This window comes from Elgaria multicarinata, chromosome 6 (genome assembly GCF_023053635.1).
Source record: "Elgaria multicarinata webbii isolate HBS135686 ecotype San Diego chromosome 6, rElgMul1.1.pri, whole genome shotgun sequence".
Lineage (NCBI taxonomy): Eukaryota > Metazoa > Chordata > Lepidosauria > Squamata > Anguidae > Elgaria > Elgaria multicarinata.
In genome coordinates, this window is record NC_086176.1 from 86,517,940 (window position 1) to 86,544,957 (window position 27,018).

At 40.3% G+C, this 27,018-nt stretch overlaps 1 protein-coding gene across 1 annotated transcript in view; it reads right to left on the minus strand.

The window, feature by feature from the left end:
- The window catches only part of SERINC5 (serine incorporator 5), a 45,562-nt gene that overhangs the window by 3,922 nt on the left and 14,622 nt on the right, over positions 1-27,018 (minus strand). Inside the window, exons 2-9 of the mRNA XM_063127983.1 lie at positions 22,580-22,747; positions 16,440-16,618; positions 15,798-15,880; positions 9,839-9,932; positions 8,264-8,475; positions 6,287-6,382; positions 4,570-4,696; positions 2,110-2,176 (exon numbers count right to left, since the gene is read on the minus strand). Coding sequence (XP_062984053.1) covers positions 2,110-2,176; positions 4,570-4,696; positions 6,287-6,382; positions 8,264-8,475; positions 9,839-9,932; positions 15,798-15,880; positions 16,440-16,618; positions 22,580-22,747 — 1,026 coding nt within the window. The remainder of the gene's footprint in view (positions 1-2,109; positions 2,177-4,569; positions 4,697-6,286; positions 6,383-8,263; positions 8,476-9,838; positions 9,933-15,797; positions 15,881-16,439; positions 16,619-22,579; positions 22,748-27,018) is intronic.

Here is a 27,018-nt window from a genome sequence, read left to right on the forward strand (position 1 = left end):
ATTTAAATTAAGGTATAGAAAGCATGTCATTTTTTAAAATAGTATTTTCTATAGAAATTAAGTCTTTACTGGCAACACAAGGAATGTTCTTTTATTTGCCATTAACCTGTATTAAATATGGGCAACAACGGAGAGGGCCTTTTCAGTGGTGGCCCCCCAGTTATGGAATGATCTCCCCGATGAGGCTTGCCAGGCGCCAACATTGTTATCTTTTCGGCGCCAGGTCAAGACCTTTATCTTATCCCAGGCATTTAACAGCATTTAACAACATATGCGAAGTTTGTTTTTTAATGGACCCCAGAACTGTTGTTGTTTAAAAAATGGATACTGTTTTATACTGTTGTTTTTATATTCTTTTGATGGTTTTAAATTTTGTATACTTTTTTTTATGTCCACTGTTATTAACTTTTGTAAACCGCCCAGAGAGCTTCGGCTATGGGGCAGTATATAAATTTAAATATTTATTTTTAAAGAATAAGAATAAAATCTCTTTGGGCCACATGCCCGAATATAGTCTGACAGACACAAAATCCTTTCAACTAATTATATTGAGAAAGAAAAGTCAATTCTATGCATGCTTTGGCTTAAATGTTTCTTCGCATTTTTAAATTGAAGAATGTTTAACAATATCTAAGTTTTTGCCTTTCAAGTCAGTACCGGATATCAACTCAGTAACAGTCACATTTATCAGATATTCAGGCCTTGTAAATTCTTGAGAGATGCAATTAGCAATGTTGGCATGCATGTAAACAGCTCTTCATAATGTGAGTAACAGTCTTTCGTTCAGATGCAAAAAAGGCTCCCTATTTAACAAATGCAGCTGGAGAATTATGTTTACATTTCTAATCAGAAGACAAAAGTCCCTCTGTCAAGGAGAAGAATGAGACACACAATTAGGTGCTTGCTGCTAGCCTTTTCTTTATGTTTCCATGCAATGGTTCTTGTAGTGCTCTTTGGGAGCAAATGATCTAAAAGTAATTCTATTTTGGTAGACTGTAGTGCAGCAGTTCTGAGCTCTCTCTCATGCAACTAGGGCTGTCTTCCCAGACAGAATCCATCTGTGTTGTCCCTCGCTCAGCAAAAGAAGAATCAACACACTAAGAGTGCTTCTTGACCCTGCTGTTTGCAAGTGACAAGCATGCTAAATCACACATCCAACAATGAAGACTACTGCTAGTCCAAATGAACTAGAAGGTCAAAACTGGCAGCGGAGCAATGACATATGCTAAGCGAGGTATGTTTGTGCCAGAGCCCCACACTAGGAAGTGCCGCCCCTTTCAAGTACTTTCTTGGCTGGTGACACTTCTACAGCGACCGGTGAAGCCACCATCTCAAAATACCCTAAATTGAACTGATATCAGATCTTCTATTAGTGCAACCAACTTGGCAGTGAGGGCAGCAGTGCACTCCAAGAATGAATCTTTTCCCTAATAGATTTTCCATATGCATCAGAGCAAGATGGAAATACAAAGACTTATCGGACATATCTGAGATGCAATGGCCGTGTTTGCATGACACAATAGTCAGCCATGTGTTAACAGTCAACTCCATGGGTGACTATTTAGGGGGTACTCCCCACACGACATGATAATCAACTGTGGTGTAGATTAGGATCAGAGTTGAGTTGACTATTAGTCAACAGTGTTTGACTGACACATCTCCCCCTCTCCCCCCCTTCAGTCCTCCCACTGGTATCCCATCAGCCATTGCGAATTCTGCTGGCTGGACTAGAGCAACAGTCGCCACTTTGGTCACTCTTGCCAGGGAACTCTGTAGTCACCAAAAATAACCAACTGTGTACGCCGAAATAGTCAATGGAGCCCAACACAACAACATAATAATCAACAGTAGTTCAAATAATCAACTTTGTACAGCGTTGGTTATTTGCATTGGCTATTTTGACCGAATAACCCACTGTGGTGTGAAAATGTCCTGAGAGATGACACAATAACACACTGTTGACTATTAAAGTGACCATAGACTATCGTGGCATCCGAACCCAATCATTGTGTATGGAGGGGAAGAGGAATTAGAACGTGGAACTATCCCCAAGAGAGAATCCACGCTTGGCTCAGGCAGGTTACACTACAAAAGGAAATGTTGGCTCACTTCAGTTTCTGGTGTGGCATATATTCCCCTCAGTGCTTCAGAACTTGCACGTGTTGTTGAGGTCAAACTAGAAACAAATGGGAAAATAGAAATGGATCAAGCGGAATGGATAACAAGAGACATCATTTCTGGAAACTATGAACAGAGGAGTTCTTAAAGAGCCCAAAAGCCATGTTTCATGGAAGTTGCACATTTTGTGGAAAACTGAATTCTGCTGCAACCAGTGTTTCCATGGATACTACCAGTACTTCCCAATAGCAAATTGCCTGAGCACAGTGGCTGAAACAAACCGGTCAAATGGTGGTGTATTAAGGGATGCACCAGGGCAGAGGGTGCTTCCTCAACATAGCTAGATGCCTAGGGATTCCCCATGTGGAGAAACAATGAATGAATGAATGAGGTGACCCTTCAAGTTCCTATAAAGACTGGATTGTAAGCCTATGCGGCAGGGCCTTGCTATTTACTGTTTTACTCTGTACAGCACCATGTACATTGATGGTGCTATATAAAATAATAATAATATAATAATATAATAATAATAATAATAATAATAATAATAATAATAATAATAATAATAATAATAATGTTGGATGAAATCCTCAATTATACAGATTTTGCACTATTTTAGAGAGCTATCTGTCACTTATTCACATCATTTGAGAGAGAGGGCATATAGCCCCAATCCAAGGGGGGAAAAGTACACCACTATTATTTGCCTATGTAAACACTTTGGTTGTGTTCGGACAATACAATAATTGACCATGTGTTAACAGAACTCCACGGATGACTATTATCATCTTGTCTTGGGAGTACCCCCCCCCCAAATAATCATCCATGGAGTTGGCTATTAACACATGGTTGACTGTTGCCCACCCCCACCCCTCTCTGCCTTCCCCACTGAATAGCGGCACTGGTTCCCAGGAGAATCCCCACTGACAGGACCCAGCATGAAGGGGGATTCTCAGAGGATGTGCCATCCTTGGGTGAGGCAGGGCCCTATGACCGGCGGAAGGATTTTTGCCGTGGTTTGACATTATATGTCAAGCTGCAAGAGACATACTTCGCCCCCTCGCAATCTGTTTTGATATGAGGTTGGGGGGATGGCAAGAGAGCTCCTTCCATACCCCCCAACCCCATATCCAAATGGATAGTGGGGTGATGCGGGGCGGCAGAAGTATCTCTCCTGCTTCTGACAGCTGCAAGAGAGATCCTTGCAGTGTCACCCACCCCTTCTCCCCAAAGAATGGGTGGGTAGGTGGTGGTGCAAGGATCTCTCCTACAGCTGTCAGAAGCAGGAGAGATGTTCCCCCCCCCCCGTCCCTTAGTTCCATTTAGATATGGGGTCGAGGTGGTGGTGGGAGGAGCTCTCCTGCCATCCCCAACCCAATATTGATGTCGATTGCAAGGGGGGGGGGGAAGAATGTCTCCTGTGGCTTGATGTGTAATGTTAAACAGCAGGAGAAGTCCTTTCATAATCGCGGGTGCCCTGCCCCACCCAGGGATGCGATGTGCACATCCCTGGGAACACGTGCAGAGCTGCATATTGTGGTGACCCCCCTCAGGGATGGCATGTGCACGTCTAGGAAAGAATGTGGGGAGCTGATTGCAGTGCCCCATCCAGGGATGGCACAATGAGCAGCACCCCATGCATGTCCTGGGACGGCTGACACATGCTCACAGAGCCCCACTGGGCAAGAGCGCAGGGGTTTCTGCCACTCTTGCCTCGCGACTCTGTAGGCACGTGAAATAGTCAACAGAGCCTGCCACATGACACAATAATCAACCACTGTGCAGAAGGTCAATGCACACCACTGATCATTTCCACAACTGTTACATGGAAAAGGTTTGACAGACAACACAATAGTCAATGGTGGACTATTTAAGCAATGGTGGACTATTTAATCAACCATTGACTATTGTGTCATCCAAACCCAGTCTTTTAGTTTTTTCTATTAAAATACCAATGGTAAGCTCCACTTAACAGATTGTAATTAAACTCAACTAATACTGTATCATCGACTCTTGTATCAGCACCTCTGTGCTGACCCAAGGATACAGTTGGAGACTTCTTACATTACTGATTCTTTAAATTGTAGTTTCACAATCAAGCAATCTACAAATTCCTTAAAGAATCATAGAATAGTAGAGTTGGAAGGGGCCTATAAGGCCATCAAGTCCAACCCCCGCTCAATGCAGGAATCCACCCTAAAGCATACCTGACAGATGGCTGTCCAGCTGCCTCTTGAATGCGTCTAGTGTGGGAGAGTCCACAACCTCCCTAGGTAACTGGTTCCATTGTCATACTACTTTATGACCTCTGCTTTAAATTTAATACACATCAAGCTACTGGGGGATTATGTCAAATTATTACTGCCCTCTCAGAAGTAAAGTGATACATTTTTTTTGGTAAATATACTCAATTACTTGTATATTACATTATAACTGCAACTCAAGACATACCAAGAATATAAAATGCAACAGAATAAAATGGCAGTTCCCAGTCCAGTCACCAATTTTTCATCCGTTGGCAGCTCATGGCCAAAATCAGGTGCACAGATTGTGATGTTGTTCAGATTTTCATCTAGGACTTAAAACACAGTCCAAAATCTACAATTAGCTTCACTCATCTTATAGTTCAGTTATTATTTCGGGTTGGGAAACATGATTCCCCCCTCTCCTTCCCCTGCAGCCCCCTATGCCTCCTATCTGCTCCAGAATATCCCCAATCTGCCAAATAAGATTTTGAGGGTTTGCTGGGGGTGGGGGGTGGGGTTTGGGGTAGAGGGAAAATCACCCCTCCCCATTTCACTGACAGAAGCTGTTCCATTGTAGGGAGGGGTTAATTGGATATAACTCAATATATTGATGTACTATAATATATTTTAAAATAAAGAAAATCAAATGTGCATTATACTGAAAGAGAGCCATATCTAAAGAAATCAATGCAAAGGCCCAACTTGCTGCTGTTCTTTCTTTTTATTGTTTGATTTATTTATTGATTGATTCTGCACCAGCACCCCAATTGTAAGATCTAAAGAACTACATCCCTTACATCACTCACCCCTTACACTCTACATCAAAATACTTTCAATTCCTTTCTTATTTTAGCTTTCTCCAAATACTGATATAATACCCTCAAAAAATATAACCATTAGCATATTAGGTAACATCTTCCAAATAAAATATTATAATACTTCATATTGCAATTGCTAAAATATTCGAACAGAATTGCAATAAAGCTATTGCAATTGCTAAATATTCAAACAGAAGGAAAGTCCAGACAAAATTAAACATTCAAAATGCTACTTATTTCCATCAATATGTTGATTAAAAGGTCTATTCCAAAACTTCAAAAAACTATTCTAACCATCACTATAATTCCTTATTTTAGCTATTTCTCCTCTTCCTTTCTGTAAGCCTTACAAAATGCATGAGCTGAAGCAATCCCACATTCTTAGTGTAAATATAGAACAGCATCAGTCAGATCTATGTCTTGAAACATACTCTGGGATAGCATTCCAGTTTGAATGAAGCTGAGATCCACTTATTAGCAGTTAGAATACTGTTGCTTGTAGGTATATCTGTGGGACTGCAGGTGCAGGGACTACAATATTTCTATTATATAGTGCCCAAATAGGTACTGAGCCTCCCTAACAGTGAAGATAGTGCTCCAGCATCCTGTTGGGATGGCATTTGTAAAAAACGAGAGCAATGGAACAGAGTATCATGGAAAAGGTTGGCTGATACAGGAACATTCCATGCTGGAGTATTTTGTTGCTGGTTGCACTTGTTTTTCTTCAAAACTATTTCCCTTCATCACATTACAAATTGTGTTTGAAGTCACCCAATCAGAATAAAAGAGTGGAATATATAAAATATGCATTTCTGGATTGAGGACTTAGGCCTGGTTTTGACATTACCCTGCAGTGCAATAGCCAATGAAATACCAAATGGTTCATTCCATGTGGTTAAGCCAATTTCTACCTTTTGTAAATTTCCCAGAGAGCTTTGGCTATTGGCCAGTATAGAAATGTTGTTATTGTTGATGATCATCAACATAGGAGCTGTACTGTGGCATGGTTGAAATTGTGCTGATCCCAAGACTCACTTTGATCCTTATTTATTTACATAGTGCCAACAATTACAAGTCCAGGTAATCTGTTTTGAAGTAACTTACTAATTTCTGGTGGTTTGCTTGAAAGAGATGATAAGGTGAGATACATGACATAGCAGCTGATAATACCTGATTGCAACAAGCCAGAATGTGGCTGACCTATAATAAAAAATAAAAAAATAAAATGATGACATTTTTATAGACTGAGAAAGTTTCTATTTACAAAAGAAGAATGTTCAGTGGATTGGATCCAAAGTTTCCCTTCTCCAATGGAAGGAGTCTTTCACCATCAAAATGGGGGAAATTCCTAAATTACCCCAACTCATTTCCATCTTTGAATTTATTTATTTTCCTGTTATCGAGGCTAATATTAAAGGCTTAAGTGGATAAACAGGTTCAGTTGCTGCAGCTGGATGACTTGGACAAAGTACTTCTTGATTACCATCCTGCCAGTCACTGAGGTCATCAGAGGGCATGCTCCTGGTGGTTCCACATGGACCTACTGCCTGATTGGAGTCCATCAGGAGAACAGCCTTCAGCATGGTGGCCCCTTTCTGTGGAACTCCCTGCCCCTGGTGGTCAGGCAGGTACCAATACTGTGTTGTTTCCAGCATCTTCTGAAAACAGTTTTATTTCAGAAAGCCAAGATTTTTATTGGTATTCTGTGTGTTTTTAGTATAATAATGGTGTTTTAATTTTTGTATCTTTTACTCTTTTAATATTTATGTTCACTGCTCTGGAATCTGATTCAGATATGGAGCAGCATACAAATTTTGTAAATAAATGAAACAGATCTTGAGAGACATAAATGGACAAGAGGAGCTCTGAACTTAAAACCTCACTTTGACACACAAATATATTTCAGTCCTTCAAAATGAAAGAGGTGCCGAAAAAAAATTACACACACACTCATACAGAATAATACGTGAAAGGCCTCATTATGTGAATTGGTATCTTTGTTACTACTCATCTTTACCATCTACTTTGACTGATAGGGGGCTGATTCACATGTCACAATAAACCACAATGGGTTGTTTGTTTGCTCATTATCTTGATAGATGATCAGGAGTGGAATAGTTTATTTCGTAAAAACCAAAACAAAAAAACTTTCGAGGAGACTTGCGCAAATTTCAGAGTTTTTTCACCTTGGGGAGATTTGCACAAATGTAACTTTAGTGAATTTGCACAAACCTTCACAAAAGTTTAAAAAACAAGAAGTTATATTTGTGCAAATCTAGCGGATTTTTTGGGGGGGAAAGGCGTCACTGTCTAGGGAGGTGACAAAGTAGAGGAGTAAGTTGAGTAGTGTAATTTCAAGACATAATAGGGAGAGAATATCATTACTGATGTTACGAGGAGTTCTTTGCTGCACTTGCCAGGTGGCTCTGTACCCTTTCTAACAAGCCACACAGAAGCCATTGTGCTGAGTTCACATGTCATGACAAGCCACTCTGAAAATAACCCACCAATAACCCAATGGTTCTGAGGATGGCTTGTGCATGGTTAGCAAACCACACTGAGGTTTGGATATAACAACAAGCCATCCTGAAACAAACATGGCTGAAAACTCACCATGGGTTATGTTGTGTGAACCAGGTCAGTGGGTCTCCAGGCTTTCAGGAAGAAAGTCTTTCACATCGCCTGCTATCTGATCTCTCCCCCCCCCCACCGCCTTTTTAATTGAGATTGAAGCTTGGGTTTATCTGCATGTAAAATATATGTTCTATAGCTGCGCTACAGTTCCTTCCCTAAATACAGATGGCAGAACAGGACATACCATTGAATCACACCAATGGTGCGAACTAATGACCACGCAGCAGGGCTTATGTGGATAGGCATTCAGAAATGACAGCAGGTATTGGTAGTTTTTGCTGCACAAGGAGGATTTAGCTGCTGGGTCCAAGCCTAGGAAAAATGGACCAGTCACAAACACACACAGGATTCTAATGGAAAAATACTGAGGTTCAATTATTGCACGGAAGTGACTAGTAATTCCAGCTAAAACAGATTAAGAGCAACAATAACAAAAAGGTTGCTTACGGTTTTGGACACAGGGTGAGATGGCTACCATTGAAATAAGCAAGCACAAGCCACCATTGACGCCAAGCAGGATCTTGTTAAATGTACAGCCATCAGCACGAGTGTATAGGACAGCCATCACAATCAGAGCTCCAACAGCAATTGAGTACAATGCAAGGGTCACAAGAGCTAAGGAGCCATACCAGAGTTTATTGTGCTTTGTGCCAGATGTCCTGTTTGGGAAAGCAAAGCAAATTATATGTTAGGCTGGAGAAAATATAAATGAGTTATTCTGAGCCATTGCCTTAAGATGCAACCTATTCTGAGGTTAGTTCATATAGCATGAAATTTGTTCTATTTATATTGCTTAATGTGCCAAATGACGTGATGCTGGTGGCTGCTAAGGGGAGGATCTTTTCAGTGGTGGCACCCTGGCTGTGGAATGCTCTCCGCAAAGAGTCTCATCTGGTGCCTACACTGATCTTTTCTGTGCCAGGTGAAACCCTTTATACTTTCCCAGACTTTTTAGTCCTTCAACGTTGTTTTTAAACGTGTTTAGATATTTACACTGCTACTGGCTTTTACTCTGGTTTTATTCTGTTTAAATTTTTTTAAGGTATTATATTTCATCATGTTGTATTTTGGGATTTTAACTTTCATGAACCACAGCTTTGGCTACTGGGCAGTATAGAAATGTAGTAAATTAAATAAAATAAATTTTAAAATCATACAGTGGTCATTTCTAAAAAGAAAGATGCCTTATCTTTATAATTCGAGGCTTGATATGTACAGGATTCACAAACTGATGTGATCCAGGCCTAGAGGCATATCGGCCTAATAACCTGGGATCAGCACCAGGATGAACTTTCAAGGGTAGAAAACAGCATTGCTTTGGTCCATGAAAATGAGTTTAGTTTTGACAGAATGAAGAAGACCAAAGTGCAGAACATATCTGGGAAAACTCTTGACATAAGGATAACCACTACATTAAAGACTGAGAATTCATGGAAGAATACATCAAGAAAGGCAATACTGTTCACCAGCCTCTGAGAACCATGAAGAAATCTCATCAGGTTTACATTCTTTTCTCTTATCATATTAATGCCTTTCTGACTCATGTGTAGCTAAAAAGACTAATGGAGATATTGCTGCACCAGGCATGTCAAGCATTATGCCAGCAATAAGAACGTAAGACAGGCCATGTTGGGTCAGACCAAACATTTAGCTAATCCAGCATTCTGTTCCCACGGTGGCCAACCAAATGCCAATGGAAAGCCCACAAAGCAGGATATGAGTGTAAAAATGCCCACCTCCCATTTTCTCCAGCAACTCGTATAAGGGGAATACTTGAAAACGTTGAGAGTCAAGTAAGAAATAACCACATTTAATAAACAGTATGTGAAAGATCTATACAGATAACCAAATCCCAGACTAAACGTGAATGCCTGCTGCAAAAAGAAAAGTAAAAGTAAAAGTAAAGAAGTAGATCAATTAATCAAACACAGTAATTACAACTAATTAGAATACATCTGCTCTTGGCAGATTATATATAACACGCATATTTAGAAAGTGAGGAGGAGGGGAGGGGATACACACCAGTTCTTATTCCATTTGTGTGCAAATTCTACAAGCAGGATGAGCTGAATGACGATGAAGAGAAACCCTCCTGCAGCACCTACGAAACGCCATGCTGTAGGAGAGGTAAAGTTTGCTTTATCAGTTTTGACTTACATAAATAACTTTTATCAACTATGGAAGTTCTTTTCAGCAATCAAGTCACTGAAATTGTCATCAAATTGATTTATGAAAAGGAACAAACACTTGCTCACAAATCATATTTGGCAAATCTGTGCTGGTCCATAAACTTTTCTACAAGCCAATTCCACAATTGTCAACACTGCAAAGAGGCTGCAATCACAAAGAGGCTGCAATCATAACCTTGTGTTCAGAAACTGTGTATCTGTGGTAGGATAAAGTAGTGTAAAAGCAAAAGCCCTGTGGACTTTTCAATTCACCTTAGCATTAAATCATGCAACTATTGGTAGAAAGGCCTTTATAAAACCACCCAAGCCTTGTGATGGAAACTGGATAGTTTTCCCCAGTTACAAATTTATATGCATTTACTGCATTCTCACCCAAAGGGTAGAATCATACTTGTATTCACACTGTTTCCAAAAACATCTACAATGTATTTTCATTTACTTCACGAAAGACAAATCCAATATCTAGATTAACAGTATGTTCAAGATAAAAATCATAGAAACAGATAACGTACACTCTAACCAGCATCTGTTTCCTGGGCCACGTTTGCATGAACAATCTGTGATGCAGCTTATACCTTCACATTTTAAAAGTATTCAGAACATGTTCCAACTATATTATAGGCATAAACAAAAACTGAGAGTGGTTATAAGCTTGGTCAGATTTCCTAGGCATCTGCATCATCATCATCATCAATTTCTTACCCGCTTCTCCCTTTGGATCGAAGCGTGGAACAACATTAGTACAACAAATCAACACATCAGGCTAGTCTTTAAAGCTGTCTTAAATTCAGAGAGAGAGAGAGTTAATTTATCTCCTCCAGCAGGCCATTCTACAATCTGGGGTGACAGAAGAAAAGGTCCTCTAGGTAACAGTTGTCAGCCAAAGGTTGTGGGCTCTCCCACACTAGAGGCATTCAAGAGGCAGCTGGACAACCATCTGTCAGGGATGCTTTAGGGTGGATTCCTGCATTGAGCAGGGGGTTGGACTTGATGGCCTTGTAGGCCCCTTCCAACTCTGCTATTCTATGATTCTATGAGTAAGTTCTTCCCAGAGGACATGAGTGCAGGGCAGACTGTATGGGAGAAGGCAATCCCGCAGGTAAGCTGGACCCAAACCATGTAGGGCTTTAAAAGTAATGACCCACACTTTGTACTTTGCCCAGAAACTAATTGGCAGCCAGTGGAGTGTTTTTTTATGACTTGTATCAGTTTATTCAACAGGAAGAAAGCACAGTGTAGTTAAGATTTATTATGTGTCCTGGGTGCCATCAGTATGCTGATGATACTCAGCTCTACTTCTTGTCATTGGAGTCAGCTGGGGCTGTAAAGGTGCTGAACCAGTGCCTGGAGGCTGTAATGGGCTGGATGAGGGCCAATAAACTGAAGCTGAATCCTGATAAGACGGAAGCTCTGTGGATTGGTGGTTCCTGAGTCCGGGAATTGGGTAAGCAACCTGTTCTGGATGAGGTGGCGCTCTCTCTGAAGGAGCAGGTACGTAGCTTGGGAGTACTTCTAGATCCATCTTTGTCAATGGAGGCCCGGGTGGACTCCGTGGCATGGAGTACTTGGGGTCAGCTTCGCTTGATCCGCCAGCTACGGCCTTTCCTGGACAGGGACAACCTAGCCACAGTAGTGCATGCACTGGTAACTTCCCGATTAGACTACTGCAATGCACTCTACGTGGGGCTGCCCTTGAAGATGATTCGGAAGTTGCAGCTAGTGCAAAATGCTGCAGCTAGACTGCTGGCTGCCTATATGCTTCCGGTCGGAATTCAAGGTGTTGGTAATGACGTTTAAAGCCCTAAACGGCTTGGGACCTCGATACTTGAGGGAGCACCTCTCCTTATATATGCCTGCCTGAGACCTGTTGGAGGAGCCCTTCTCCGCATCCCACCAGCACCACACATTCGCTATGATGGGACAAGGGAGAGAGCTTTCTCTGTTGTGGCACCCCAACTGTGGAATGCCCTCCCCTTGGAGGCCCGACTGGCGCCAACGCTGATTTTATTCCGGCGCCAAGTGAAAACATGGCTTTTTAACAAAGCTTTTAATGGTTAAATTCACTAAGATGGCACATTGTTTTACTGCTTTTAAATTAAATATTGTTTTAACTTGGATTATAGTTTAATTTGTTTTTAGCTGTGTATATTTATTGTTTTATATATGCTTTTATTTGTACACCGCCCTGAGATCTTAATGATATAGGGTGAGATATGTTTTCAATAAATAAATAAAATAAACCTGTGCTGTGCCAATGTGACTGGCTTACTTTCAAGTCACCAGCCAGTGAACTGAATGAGCATGGACATCTCAATGGTAAGAGAACTGTAACTATCAACTTTAAGCAAGCTCTCATTTTTCTGTTATTTATATTTTTGGGAAATTAAGTTTTAAGGGCAATTCATCTGACATCTTGCCACTGCTTTACAAATGTTTTAACTTAGAAAGCTGAGGTTTGAAAAGTGTGTATGTCTTTAAAGTTCAGAAGTTAAAACTAGTTAATAAAAGCACCTTCATATCTAAGGTCTAAGATTACATTGCACTATGCTATCTTGCATTTCCCTCTTCCTACATGGTTTGGATATTGCCATCTGCTAGCATTTATGACAGCAGCAAATTATCTTAATTAGTAGGAACTGTTGTTCAGATACTGCTGCAGACACAAGTTCTTACAGTAATGAAATGGAAGCTCTGCAAGAAATCTAATTTTGAACTACTTGATGTCATCAAATTGGAAACTAACAGAATTGCAGGAGCCTTTAACTGCAATTGCTCCTGTCTTTTAGCAGTACTAGATCAAATGCAGTTTGGTTTAATTGTTCCACATGAGAAACAGAACAAACACTAATTCCTGCAATGTAGTACAGCTGTACAATGACTGAGCTAATCATATCAAGCTTGACATACCAACATTTTTACACATTCCCAAGTGACTCATTTCTCCTGCACTCAGTAGTTTTACTGAGTGCAAATGTGTACCTTACTCATACAAAGAACACATATTTCTAATACAGCAACAAGGTGGGAGAAGGCTTCATACATCATGCAGTAGCCAAGCATTCATATATTAACACACATCTTTTCGGGAAAAGTGAGCAGAGGGGCTGCATTTGTGCAACTCTGATATGGTCTTTTAGAGAAGGGCAGGGGGCATTCTGGAATTGCAAGTGCTCCATCATCATATTATTTTTAAAAACTACCCATTGTTTTAAATATTTATTTATTACATTTATATCCCACTTTTTTTCCTCCAAGGAACCCAAGGCAGCATACATAATCCTCCTCCTCTCCATGTTATCCTCACAACAACAACCCTGTGAGGTAGCTTGGGCTGAGAGCCTGTGACTGGCCCAAAGTCACCCAGTGGGTTTCCATGGCTGAGTGGGGACTAGAACTTGGATCTCCCAACTCCCAGTCCAACACCTTAGCCACTACACCACACTGGTTTGCATGATTTTTAAAGGGGTCACCTAGAGTAGAATCATGGTAGGTACTGGGGAGAAGTAACACTTTCCACTTTTGCTGCAGTCCCAATGAAAATCCCTAATAGCACCAATAGCAACTTCCTTACTGAGGCATATAGCAGCTTTTCAAGGGGGAGGTTAACAGCCTGGGTGGAATGGATTAACAGTTCCCCATCAGGATTTTATCTGGATCAGGTTTTCCATTCTTCACCACAGTTCATGCCCTCCCAATTCCACCAAAAATGCAAATACAAACCATGAATTTAACTGGTAAATTTTAACATATTGTACAGCTTGGTCCTTTGTTTTTGAGCTCCTGGTTTGATTTTTGCCCAAGTTGCTAATTGGGTTTTAGCCCTGTTTCCTGAGAGATAATTGGGAATGAAAAAGGGATATCCTCTTTTAGAAGAGCTATTTTAAACTAGGGATAGCTTGGCTCAGGTAAGATGACGCGATGATAAAAAAGGACATAATATTTTTGCCTGCTTGAGTTGGCACATAGTGCAAATGTATTGTTAACTGTTGCAGCGCTAATTACCTTCTACTTTCTAGGGCCGTTGAGCCCATGCATAAGCATGGGTTGCGTTTCCACAACTGGAACTTTGTAAGAGATTGATAGAGATTGAGTGTCTTCCTACTGAAGGGTGACATGCCAAGTGGCCTATATCATCCACAATGATACCAAGAGAAGAGAACATGGAGTGAAATGTTCGTGTTGCAAGTATAGCTCTTGTTATTGCTGCTTCTCAGTGTTTCGAGGAGACACAGCAAAGAGTGTCTGTAATCTGCGTATGTATCACTTGTAAGTGCACTTTGCACTGAGTCCACTTTGCACCCAAAATTGGGGATTAATGGCAATCTATGCATGTTTAGACAGCAAAAAAGCCCTACAACTCCCAGCATTCCCCAGCCATTAAGCATAGGATTGCACCCTTAGTCTGACAGCTTGAGGGTGGAGTGGGGCGGGGGGGGGGGAAAGAAAATGTTTTAATCGCACTGTAGTATTTTCAAATGTATTTGCAGCTTTAATTTTCTTTTCTTTTTAAAATTAATTTTAATATATACATTTTAGCATTCATAAATCATACATCAGAAGTTTCATATACAGAATCCAAATGAAACACAACAGCTTGGAACAGTCATCTACTAAAGTATTCCTAGAGTTTAACTGTAGGAGTTCATTGAATTAAAAAATCAAAGTCTTTACATCATTCATTCATATCCAATAGCAGTTCTTTAAATAAGAGCAACCAAAAGTTGAGAATCGATTTTCTTTCAAAATTAGTAATTAAAAAGCCACAATAGCATTTAACATCAACAGATTTTAAAATTAACAAAGGTATAAAGTGGTGCCGACTGTAGAGGTTATGGGGAGTACATTCATAAGCTTCCTCCTTTGGTTAAGCTATAACAGGGAGTAACAGTTATATCTATTGATGTCTAAATTATATCTGTCTCTCATATAGACAATGAAAGGGTGCCAAGCATTGGACAAACGAGCAGTTTTTGGACTTCCATCTCTTAGATGAACATATTTGGTTAGCCGGGTCATTTCTGCTACTTTCCAGACTTTGCACAGCCATTCTTTTAGCGTGGGGATATCATTACTCCTCCAGTTTCTGGCAACCAAAATCTTGCAGCAATCAAGAGATTCTGAACCATTTCTCTATAAATGGGGTCTATCTGTTCCTCTACGTAACCAAGCAAGACTGTTAGAGGGTCGCAGGATACAGAGATATGTATAATTGTAGATATTGCATGTACAATTTCCCCACAGAAATGGTTGATTAGAGGGCACTCCCACCAAATATGCATCAAATTAGCTTTATCAGTTGCACATTGCCAACACTGATCTTCACAGTTCTTGTAAATATGACTCAGTCAGTTAGGGGTCAGATAGTGTTGGTATAGTATTTTATAATGGTTCTCTTTCATGTTAACACAAGGGAATCGTGCTGGGCCTTGTAAGAATATTTTCCTCCAGATCTGTGGATAATTTTCATTGATAGTGCATGAGTTTTGTTTCACCAGTTTCTTCCTACACTCTTATATCTCACACTTCCCTTCCCTGTTTCGGTTTATTATTAACATCTGGAGCGAAGATGACCACTCCATGCTCTGAACATGGCTGCTCCACGCCTGCTCATCTTACCCATTTCCTCCTGGGAAAACAAGTCACCGTTCAATGGCTGTTTCTCTCTCATATATCAATACTAGTAGGGCTGTGGTGTGACAGTCTTCTCTACAACCAATTTCACTTCACAAGTTATGTGCCGTAAATGGAGACCCATGAAGAAAAACATATGGCAATTCTGTTAAAGTCTGTACCTTTAAGAAAGGTATCCTGGTCTGGAATGAAGAAAGCTCCTGAGCACATGGCTGCCAAGAGTAAAAGTTTAATGAACCAAAACCTGGGAAGGAAAAACAGGAAAAAAGAGCATTGGATTTCCTTTGCTGAAAAGAATGAAGACACCCACATTCATTGACCAGTGATGGTGGTGAATACAGAAATATCATATCTCATATAAACAAAAGAAAATTCAGACAGCAGACTTCTCAACCATTCTTTTCTTTTATTCTGCTACACTCCCCAGTTTAAAGGATTCATGTGCAGATTGCAAGCTCTGTCAACTTGAGGGTTTAGAAAGAGGTGGAACAAACAGTGCAACCCCAATGGATTCTGTCAGCAAGGAAATGCATGCAAACGTAAGAGCAGAAGGGAATGGGGAGCGCTGGAGAGAGACCTGGTGTTACTGGCTATTGTTATTGCTATTCGGTCAGTGCTATGAACATACAAAGGTCCCTTAAGAGTCGGCAAAGCTCCAAAGAGTTTTCAGTCCCAAACTTGGGGAAAGGGGCAGAAAGTAAAGGAGAGGTAAGTCCTATATATTAAGATGGTGAACAATTTAGCTGCTTCGCATAGTCCCATTCTTAAAATTTTGTTTTTTAAACAACATCCATTGAGCTTACCCATTGTGAATGTACGCACGGCAGCTTTTGCTACTGTTAATTTTGATTGTGAGTAAGAAGAAGATAAAAAAGAAGCAGGCCATCCCGAAACACACTCGATAAACTGCAGAGTAGCCCACCAGCTTCTCACAGGAGTCACCTGCCTGAATATGTTGGCATACTTCGTTATACAAGGGAATCTGAAACACACAGTTAAGACTTATTAGAGATATACACAGGCTGGGTTCACACCATGGTGGGTGGAAACTACACTTAGGAGGTTATACAAACTGCGCTCCCATCAGACGATCAGGCAAACAAGTTACGCAGAGTAGTTTATCCCACCTCCTCACTCCTCCCACCCAGCAGGGCAAGTATCCCAGCTTCCTTTGTGGGAACAGAGATTGCTTGAGAGGAGGAGAGTGGTGGCAGAGTTTTTGGGCGCTCTTTTCAAGCAGCTTTGTAACGGATCTCTGTAACTCATGCTATGTGGCAGACAACACGCTAATTCTTAGTGCACAGTGGGTTCTCAGAATGGCTTTTTTGGGGAAATAACCCATTGTGTGTGTGGGGGGAACATCCAACAGGCAACATGCTAACCATTAAAATGAAGTATGTTGTGTGAACCCTGCCATAGTCTGAATATGATGATAACCAGTTCTAGTGACTTGCAGATCATTAAGGGATGCTTCCAGAGTTGTCAACCCATAGCTCTGGTTAAATTCATCGGCAGGCACTTACCAGAAGATCAGATTTTAAAACAAAATGGTAGCCTGTGTGTTATGGTTCTCTGAGATGATTGATGTTTTCAGAGAAAAGCATTGAGGTATGTAAATTCTTCTTTTAGAAATTAAAGCATTATTAATAATAATAATAATAATAATTTATTTCCCTTTTCTGAAACAGCAACCATGTCTGTTCCAATAAAGTATCCATTAACAGCATGTCAGAAAGATTTATAATTAAAGCTGCACTCATTGCCATTTAGCAGCTGTTTCATTTATTCAGTTTACTTTCTTGTAGGCCATTCATGAAGTTACCTTTAAGAAATAGAACACTAAAAATTCAATATTTGGTCTTACTTTGAAAAATACAGAAACTACATTTCTAGTGATTTTTCTCTAGGCTCACTGCAAAATTATGTTCTATTTAGTTATATGTATTGTTGATTTATCCATTAATTTCTAAATAGTGATATTTTGTTGATGTACAATATTTATTAAAAATAAAAACAAAAACATAATATATTCTAAAACACATATACACACACACACACACACACACACCCCTCCCTCAAACTCACAACAGCTTGAAACGTTTATTACATCTTGCAAAAGTAAAATACCAGAAAGGTGGAGAAATTCCAGCCCTCTCCCCGCTTGCTAAATATTTGTTTTTGAGGCCATGCTTTAGCTCATGGAAAAAGAACAGCCAGCCGCACATATTCTGGCCTCAAGCTCACCACACTAAATGCGCAGCTGTGCTCAGAAAATGTATCTTATAAAGCAAGTTTCTGTGACTTGGGCACGTATCTTTGGGCTCTGCTCCTTGTAGAGACTGGCACCCTTTCACAACCACAACAGTCTTTAAATAGATGTACTGACATATGCAAATACAAACATTTACAATAAAATAAAAGCTTCTCTATATTCTCATGTGTGTGGACTGACCGAACCTTTAAAACAGCTGAGTAGAACATTATCATACCATTTGTGTGCCTATAAACAGAGACAACCCTTCGAGACGCAAAATAACATTTTCCAAGGCTAAGCCCAGTTTGCAAAGATTCAGAGAAAACAAAATATAGAATAATCTTTTACTTAAACTGTCTGTGGATAAAGGAGATGTGGAATCTGTCGACTATGCCTGACAAAAACAAAACTAATATTCAAAGGTATGGAAAATACTTTCCTTTGTTTAAGGCAGCAGATCCAAACTTTGACCATGATCCAAAGAACCATGAAATAAGTTCTGTCTGGGGCCTTATCTACACCAAGCAGGATACTGCAGTATGAAAACGGTATATAAAAGGCAGGAGCCTCACCAAACAGAATATGTTGCGGTATGAAAGCGGTATATGCTATGTGTCAATGGGGCCCAACTGCTGTCAGTACACTTCAATACTGCTATAAAGCAGCAGTGTGTCTCCTGCCTTTTATATACCACTTTCATACCGCTTTCATAGTGCAATATCCTGCTTGGTATAGATTAGGACTGTGTGTAGAGCTAGTGTGGTGTAACCTGGTGCCCGCCAGATGTTTTGGATGACAACTCCCATAATCTGTGACCTTTGGCCATTCTTGCTAGGGCTGATGGGAGCTGCAATGCACAGGATGGCAACACAAAACAGAACCTTCATGGTGGTGGCCCCTCCAATTAGGGAACACTCTCCCCAAAGAGGTATGCCTGGCACCAATGTTATCACAATTTTGGTAGCAGGTTAATACTTTCCTTTACTCTCAGGCATTTGATAACATATGATAAGGTTTTTAAAGGGTCCTGGGATTTTTTAAAATTGTTGATTAAGTAGAATTGTTTTATGTTTTCGTAGGGAAACGGTTTATTATGTTATTTTTAGGGTTTTAATCTTTGTGAACCACCCAGCGCGCTTTGGCTATTGGAAATGTAACAAATGAAATGTAGTCCAGAGTACCTGGAGGGCACCAGACTAAGACCAAGAAAAGCTAGTTTGAAATCCTCACTCAGCTACGAAGCTCCCTGGGACTCCATGAGGGAGGCAGGATCTACACTACTGCTTTATAATGGTTTATAACAGTATTGACAACTGTTCAGGCCCAGGACATATTCCATATACCGTTTTTAAACTGTTTTCAAAGTGTTATATCCTGCTTGGTGTAGATCTGGCCCGAGTCACTCTCTCAGCCTAATCAGGGTTGTTTCTCAGCACAGAGATGTTTTGAGGATAATATAGGGAGGGGATGAACCACATGTGCCACCCAAACATTTGTCTCTCAACCAGCAATCACAGTAAACTACTTCTGAAATTGAGGAGAGAGAGTTGCAAAAGCAGTTTTCTGTATAGTATAAAGACCTGCCACTCAAGAGAGAAAAAAACCCAAATAGCACAAGGCCATTGTGTGAACCTAGGCAGAAACTTGGACCTTGGCCTTTGTGTATAAAATTAAAAAGGCAGAAAGCAAAACCCAAGAAATCATGTATTGCAATCTAAGGACTACTTTGGCTGTGACAACTGAAGTCTGCAACCCTACATACATTTATCTGGGAGTGAGTCCCATTGAACTCAATAGGACTTACTTTCAAGTACTGCATAGGATTGCACAGTAGGACTACTTCTGGATTAGGATTTAATTAAAGCAATAAGAAAACTGAAGATGGGACATGTGAAAAGAAGGCAGCCTGTTTCATATTGTGGCACCCAGGCTATGGAATGAGCTCCCCAGAGAGGTTCACTTGGCACCTACAGTGTACTCCTTTCGTCACCAGCTGAAGACCTTTTTATTTTCCCAGCATTTTAATATTTAATTTAACTTAAATTTAAACTTTGCTGTTTTAATTCTATATTTTAACCTATATCAATTTTTGCTGTGTGGTTTTAATCCTGGTTGTGCTTTTTATATTGTATTTTGTATTCATGTTTTTAAATTGTTGGTTGTTTTTATGCTTTTCATGGTTTTAATTTTTGTGAACTGCCCAGAGAGCTTCGGCTATTGGGCAGTATAAAAATGTAATAAATAAATAAATAAATAAAGAAAGAAAGAAAGAAAGAAAGAAAGAAAGAAAGACTTTCAGATGTCTTGGCCAACGATAGCAACCTTTTGTTAAATAGCTGAAAAAGCACACTATTCCAGACTGTTTTGATAATGTCTGGAAACATTTATTAAACATTTTTCAGAACAATAAGTAAAATAGCTAATGCCTTATCTAAGCATTTTCAGATATAAAGCCAGAGCAGTGTAGCTCCTCATTTTGTTGATTAGAAGAAGGGGATCTTTTTTCTGTCAAGTGCCACATTCCTTTCCGGGTAAACTATCAGAGGCTGCATGCCAGCACTAGGTGGGGCCGAAGCCAGTAGAGGATAGTGCTACAGCCAGAAGTGGGCAATGCTACGCATCGCATCGTCTCTTCTCTTTCTCTGCAAACTCATTTTCTCTCTTTCTGCCACCCCCTTCGCTGCCTGCCTGTCTCTCTTTCTAGAGAGACCTCTTACTCCCTGTAGGGTGCCAGGGAAGGGGCAGAATGCTCTTGCTGGAGGACTGAACTGATCGCTTGCAGAGGGTTTTTGAATTCATACCTGCACCAAATTGATTTTAATGTTGAGCACTACTACTGAACGTTTTACCAAAGAAGCACTGGCTCAGTTCAGAAAACATGTTAGTCAGTGCAGCATGAAAACTCCATGCAACAGTGGAGTTTTTAGGGGGTACTCCCCACACATGCTCTAACTCCACCGTTGTGTGACTATGGTCTACTGTGGAGTTGAACAAAATCTATAGCGATGTTTGATTGACAATTCCTCTGCTCTCTCTCCTTCCCCGGTCCTCCCAATGGTATCCCATCACCCATTGCTGAAAAAAAAGCAATCCTGGCGGCTCTCCTAGAGTGGCGCTTGCTCCTTTCACTGCTCTTGCCAGGGAACTCTGTAGCTCGTGGGAAAAGACAACCCAATGCAATGGAAAACTCCACAGAGCCCTCCACATGACACACAACACAATGGTTGTGCAGGAACTCTCCTGCACAACATGGATATTCAACACGAAGTGTTTTCCAAAAAAACCCTCCAAGGGGTGAAGTTTTCCCGCCAGACAACACATTTCTCAACGTTGGTGTAAAAACTCCACTGTGGAGTTCTAAAACCACTGTTGAGAAACATGTTGTCTGAACTGAGCCACTGTTTATGCAGCCTCTGGAGATGCAAAAAAAAAAAAAAACCCCAAATAAACACAGGGAAGTTTCCAGCTAGTAGATGCACCAACTCTGTACTGAAGAATCACAAAGAACTACACTCAATCCTAAGTTTGAAGAGTCAAAGGGAAGTTTTCAGTTCTACTCTTGGAATCCTACTTAAGGCTAGTCCAAGAATACTAATGTCGAAGTGGCTACACTACACAAACTGAGAGGTCGGGGTCACACCCAAATTGGATTGCACACTGCTTCAAAAAAAAAAAAAAAATAGAAATATTTGTTTCTTCTAGAAGACAACAGATATAAATACTTTTGCAAACTTGCCAGGATATTCCTGGTTGGTCCCCCACCCCTCCCCGATTCACCTCATCACCATCTGTCATGTTTTATACAAGGCAGCCTGAATTGGTATCAATTGTATCAGTGGGCCCTTCTTCCAGACAAATAAAAGGAAGACTGAAGCCCTAATATTTGTATAAACTGTACTGTCTCAAGACTGAAGATTCCTCGCCATGATTATGTCATCCCTTCATATGCCTGGTGCATGTGTCAGAGCGGTCTGCAACCAGCAAGCAACACAATAACATGTTCATTTTTCAACTGAGTGAATGGGAGCAGAAGATGCATCAGCATCAGGAGGCAGAGGATGGAAAAGGAGTGAGGGAACAATCAGAACTCAGTCCATCTTTGGGTACACTCTGCTCAGTGATAAAATTAACAAGGGGGCCTTGAATATTCAGCAGGGTAGAATTTAACTTGCTGCAACAAGTTACAGGACTAGAATGTAGGCAAAGGTTCCAACAAAGGAACTGCTTGAGACACTTGGATTCTCTCATTCAAAGCTGCCAGACACTCAAGTTTCCGAGAGCAATAATCTTTTGCCTTTGTGCAAACAATTATCCTTTGTACTGGCTCTTTCTATGCCTCAGTTTTCAGAGCAAAACACAGGCTAAAACATTTGGCATCACTGAAATACACATTGTTTGGGGTCTTTCAAGACTCTTGAAACAGTTTACTGTATTTGCATATGAATATTTTAGCAGAGGTTTAAAAAGCATTAAGTACTATAATGCTAGAGTGAGATCTAATCATGCAAGCAATAGTGCCCATTAATTTAGTATTCACGGGCTCTCCTGCCAAACTTCTGTAATACAAAACATAATATAATGTGGTTACTCCTGGAAATGGCTACCAAGTTATACACAATCATTCTCATCCAATTTAGCAACTGATAATCACCCTCTCCCTTCTCCTTCCATAAAACCTCAGATACTTACATGTTCTTTCACCTCTTTTGCCATTGTCTCTGACATCATGCCGCAACAGGTGACAGTCACTAAGATGAAGTACAGTGCATACATGAAGCGGGTGCTGGTTGACTGTTTTATCTTTGGACAGCATTTGCAGCAAAGTGAACATGCAGCAGTACCACAGCAACAGGCCAACTAGAGGAAATCAATATTTAAAAACAAGTCAATGTCACTGTATTTTAAATCAGCTAGCAGAGTCTATTGGTAATTGTTAGAATCCAAATATAGTCACTATAGGTGCAGCAAAGACTTAACATTTTGGGGTAGGGTCAGTAAATTCTATTCCTGGTGCAAATAGATTTTGAAACTCTTCCCACCTTCTGGGAAGGGTGGCTTGCTGTAGTGAGAAGGTTTGTTGTTTGCAAAACAGAAGTCACCCTGAGTTCAGAGAATTATTTGTGCAGCAGTTCTCTAGATTTTGGGTGCTGTCAACCTTCCAGAATGAGAGTATAATCAGCCCGTAACATGATTACATGACCTCTCAAGCACCAATGTGGCCACGTCCTAGAAGAGTAGCAGTGTTTCTAGCAGCAAAAAAAATATGGTGCTATAGTAACTTAAGAGTACGTAGTTACACTTATTTTTTTCAACAATTGTCTACTACTTCATCAGATACATGCACCAGACATAGGCGCTGAGACAGAACTTTAGAACCAGGTGGCAAGATTAACTGTAAAATAAAATAAAATAAAATGGATAAAATTAGGAAGCATGCAAGGCTTGATAAGGGTGTGTAAATAATAATTGCATTGCTGTAGTCCAACACTCCAATTGTGGCCAGCCAGAAGTTCATAAGCAGGCCAGGATATAGATAATCATCCCCTGGTGCTTGTGCTCAAAATATGTTAAATCAGAGGTAATCTGATAGTTTAAGAATAGGGTTTGAAATTGCATCCCACTAGTTTAGGGTGAATCAGTAAATCACACTGACTCAGAATAATAACTGGGATAAATTAAGTGTTTTGTTAAGCCAAAATACCCAATACAATGGGAATAATAAAGCAACTACTGTATAAATGAACCTGCCTGTAGTTTAAGATTGATTTGGAGGCCCTGTTGCGTTTCTCGCCACCAAGAGAGGCTAGTTTGTTGGAAAAGTGTAACCCTTGTAAGTTGTAAACACCTCATCTCAGCATCTTTCCCAGCCCTGTTATGGCTTTATTATCTGTTCGGCTGCCAAATTATGCCTCAAATCAACCCCTTATCAGCCAGGATCTCACACATGCAGTGGACTCCCTTCCCAATAAGTATGTCACAGAAAGGCAAAACTTCTGCATAACACAATCCCTATACTTAATGCCAATTAACTTGCTCCTCCATCTGACAATACTAAAAACTATGGCTTACAACCCAGGGCTTACAACCCAGGACCTCCGTGTTTGACAAAGTTCTTTCTAATTCTTTACAGAGACAAAACTTCCATCAATTCCAATAGCTTCCACTGAGTAAACAAAAATCTGGAAGTTTGCCCTTACTGCATGCCATTTAAAACCAAGCAGAATTTCAATGAATAGCCCTAATGAACCATTCCCAATTCACTATATAGTGTTGGGCTTTTGTGATGAATGAAACGCAGAAGAGTTGGACTATCTCCCCATAAGAGCCATTGTATTTAATGTTTTTTAAAAAGCACCAACCCCAAACACCATAAGCCAAAGGGACTTACAAACTGATACTGCATACATACACTTAATTTTCTTAAACATTAAATGCCAGTATACAATATATGTGCACAAATGATAAAAGGCAGCAATAATATGAACTACCTTGCTGTGTTTAATCAACATGCCATCAACATGCACTACTATTAGATAAATGTTCTTCACCAGGGACAGGATCCAATCAGCCCCAAAGCACGACTCCACACTTCCGCGACAGAGGGTTCAAAAGCGCTTTATTGATTAGTAATCAAGGTCTGGTCTCTTGAAGGCGAGCAGTCAGACAGAGAAGCAAGGAATTCAGTACAGCATTTGAAGCCTGCAAAGGGCAGTGCCCAGTAGCAGCATGAACCAATCAGAACGTAACACTGGAGCATAACTTATCTTTGTTAAACAATCCCTTTGCTCTACTGTAAGCTAACTTTTGCACTGGAGCCGAGGCTCTCGTTTTTGTTAGATAAGACAGATACAAGGAGACAACCTTGGGTACGTGACGCCTCGCTTGCTGCATAATGCCTGCTTCATAGTTTCCTTTTGAAAATGGAGTCACTTATGCTAACATTTCTCCCCTTTAAAGCAATTTAAAACTCAAGCTTGCTAGCTTCTTCTAGGTCATCTATGGCTAAGGCTTCATAATGCAAATACATTTGCTGGTGGATTACAGATTTTGCAAGATTTTTCACAAGAGACAAAATACAGGGAAGACAAAAAGCAAGGATAAGCAAAATCATTACAATCAGGCACAATGTAAGAAATCCTTCTTTTAACCACCCCATATTGGGTAACCAACTAGTGAGCCATCCAAATAGATCATTAGTGGGTGGTTGTCCTGTTGTATGAAAGACTTATGAAAGTGGCTCCACTTTCGCTGAAAAAGAACACAGAGTTGTTTAAAAAGGCCACTGATTCATTTTTCGAAATGACATCTGTGAAATTTAAACCATAGAGTGTAGGATTGGTAAGACTATAGGAGGGCATGTCACTAAAACTATATGTGCTACTGCATGTAGCTTTTTCTACTACTGAGATTGAAAGACAAGTATCAGACTTATTTTTCCTTAGATGTTGTATTGTTTGAGAAATGAGGCTATATAATAATTCCACCTCAACTAGCACTTGTTAGGTATTCAAGTTAATTAAAGTACATTTTGGTAGGAGCACAATCACAATAAGAAACATTGCTACTTCAAGAGGTAGTTTGAATAGAAAATTTGCAAGTTTAAGAGCACAGATGGTTCCAACCATGGAGTCCTTCATCCATTCAACGCCTTGTTGGCAAGCTGTTGTGACCTTGGAAGAGGAATCAACACAGAGCTTTTGGCAGCATCTGCAAGGGGTAGAAACCCTCACTCAGATTTTCTTCTCCCAAGGTTGTAGTTGTATGTGACACCCTCCCAGGGACCATAAGATTGCTCAGCCCAGAGAAAAGGAATGAATTTCAATGGCAATTTGATTATGAGGACAGCAAAATTGGAAACCTTTTAATACCTTTTCTCCTTTACACAATTTTAATACCCTTTCTCCTTTACACAATTTTAATAGGGTGAATATCACTAAACAGCAGTAGTGCTATTTCAGTTTTCAGATTGGGGCAGGATTTTAAATCAACAATCAAAGTCCTGTACTTGGATATATTCAAGATTAAATTGTAAAAGAACAACCCAATACATTTTATGAGTATTGTGATGATTTTTTGTATACCTCTTAACAACTATCAGAACAATCTTCAGCCCTTCAGACTTATGTCCAAGAGAGAGGTTAAGAGACTACAGGCACCCTTCCACTGGCAGAGAAGGGGGGCATCCGTGCCTGAGGCCCTAGTTACACCTGCGTAAAGCTCAATGGGCATAAATCTACTGCTGGCATTAGGCCCCTAAATGGGATTTATTTATTTATTGCATTTCTATACCGCCCAATAGCCAAAGCTCCTTTACACAATTTTAATAGGGTGAATACCACTAAACAGCAGTAGTGCGGTTTCAGTTTTCAGATTGGGGCAGGATTTAAACCAAGGGGTGTTACAGGGGTAGCTTTGAATCAGGCTGGAGTAGGTGTTTCCTCTCCTGTTTGGGGGAAATAGCAAGCCATTGAGCAATAAAAGGAGAGCCCTACCTCGTCTTGGCAAAAGTGCAAGCCAGCAGGATTGTGGGAATGGCGGGTGTTTTGCTAATTAATTCCTCCCCCACTTAAGATTGCTTTGTGAAGTAATATTATCAACAGATGCCAAACATCTTTTAATTTTTTTAAAAAATTTTTTTGCATATGTAACTAGAATATAGGCTTCTTCAAATGTTGATAATTAGAAGGTGTGTAGAACACATTATGGCGTAAATCCACGCATGTTTAGACACAAAAACTCCTATAATTCCCAGCATATTCCAGACAGGATTGGCCCTAAATTGATCAAAGCTATGGGTGTGCCACATTAATGACATGGAGGGAGGCAGGAAGACTGGCCTCTGTAAATGACACTCCTGTTGAAAAGTAGGGTAACGGAAATATAAACAAAATTAAGCTTTACCTTCCCTGTTTAATTGTAACAAAGTTATAACATTCTTTCACATGTGTTTCCTATCAAGCATCCAAACTTTCCTCTTCTTCATATAAGTGAAACTTAACACAACAAAAATTACTAGCTTGGATTCAGGCCTTGCCTTCTGCAAATGAAAGGGCTATTTCTGTCCGCAGAAAGCTTTTGATCAAGCAGAGCGTTTTCAGTGGTGGAAATGGGATGCTTCCAGCCCTATG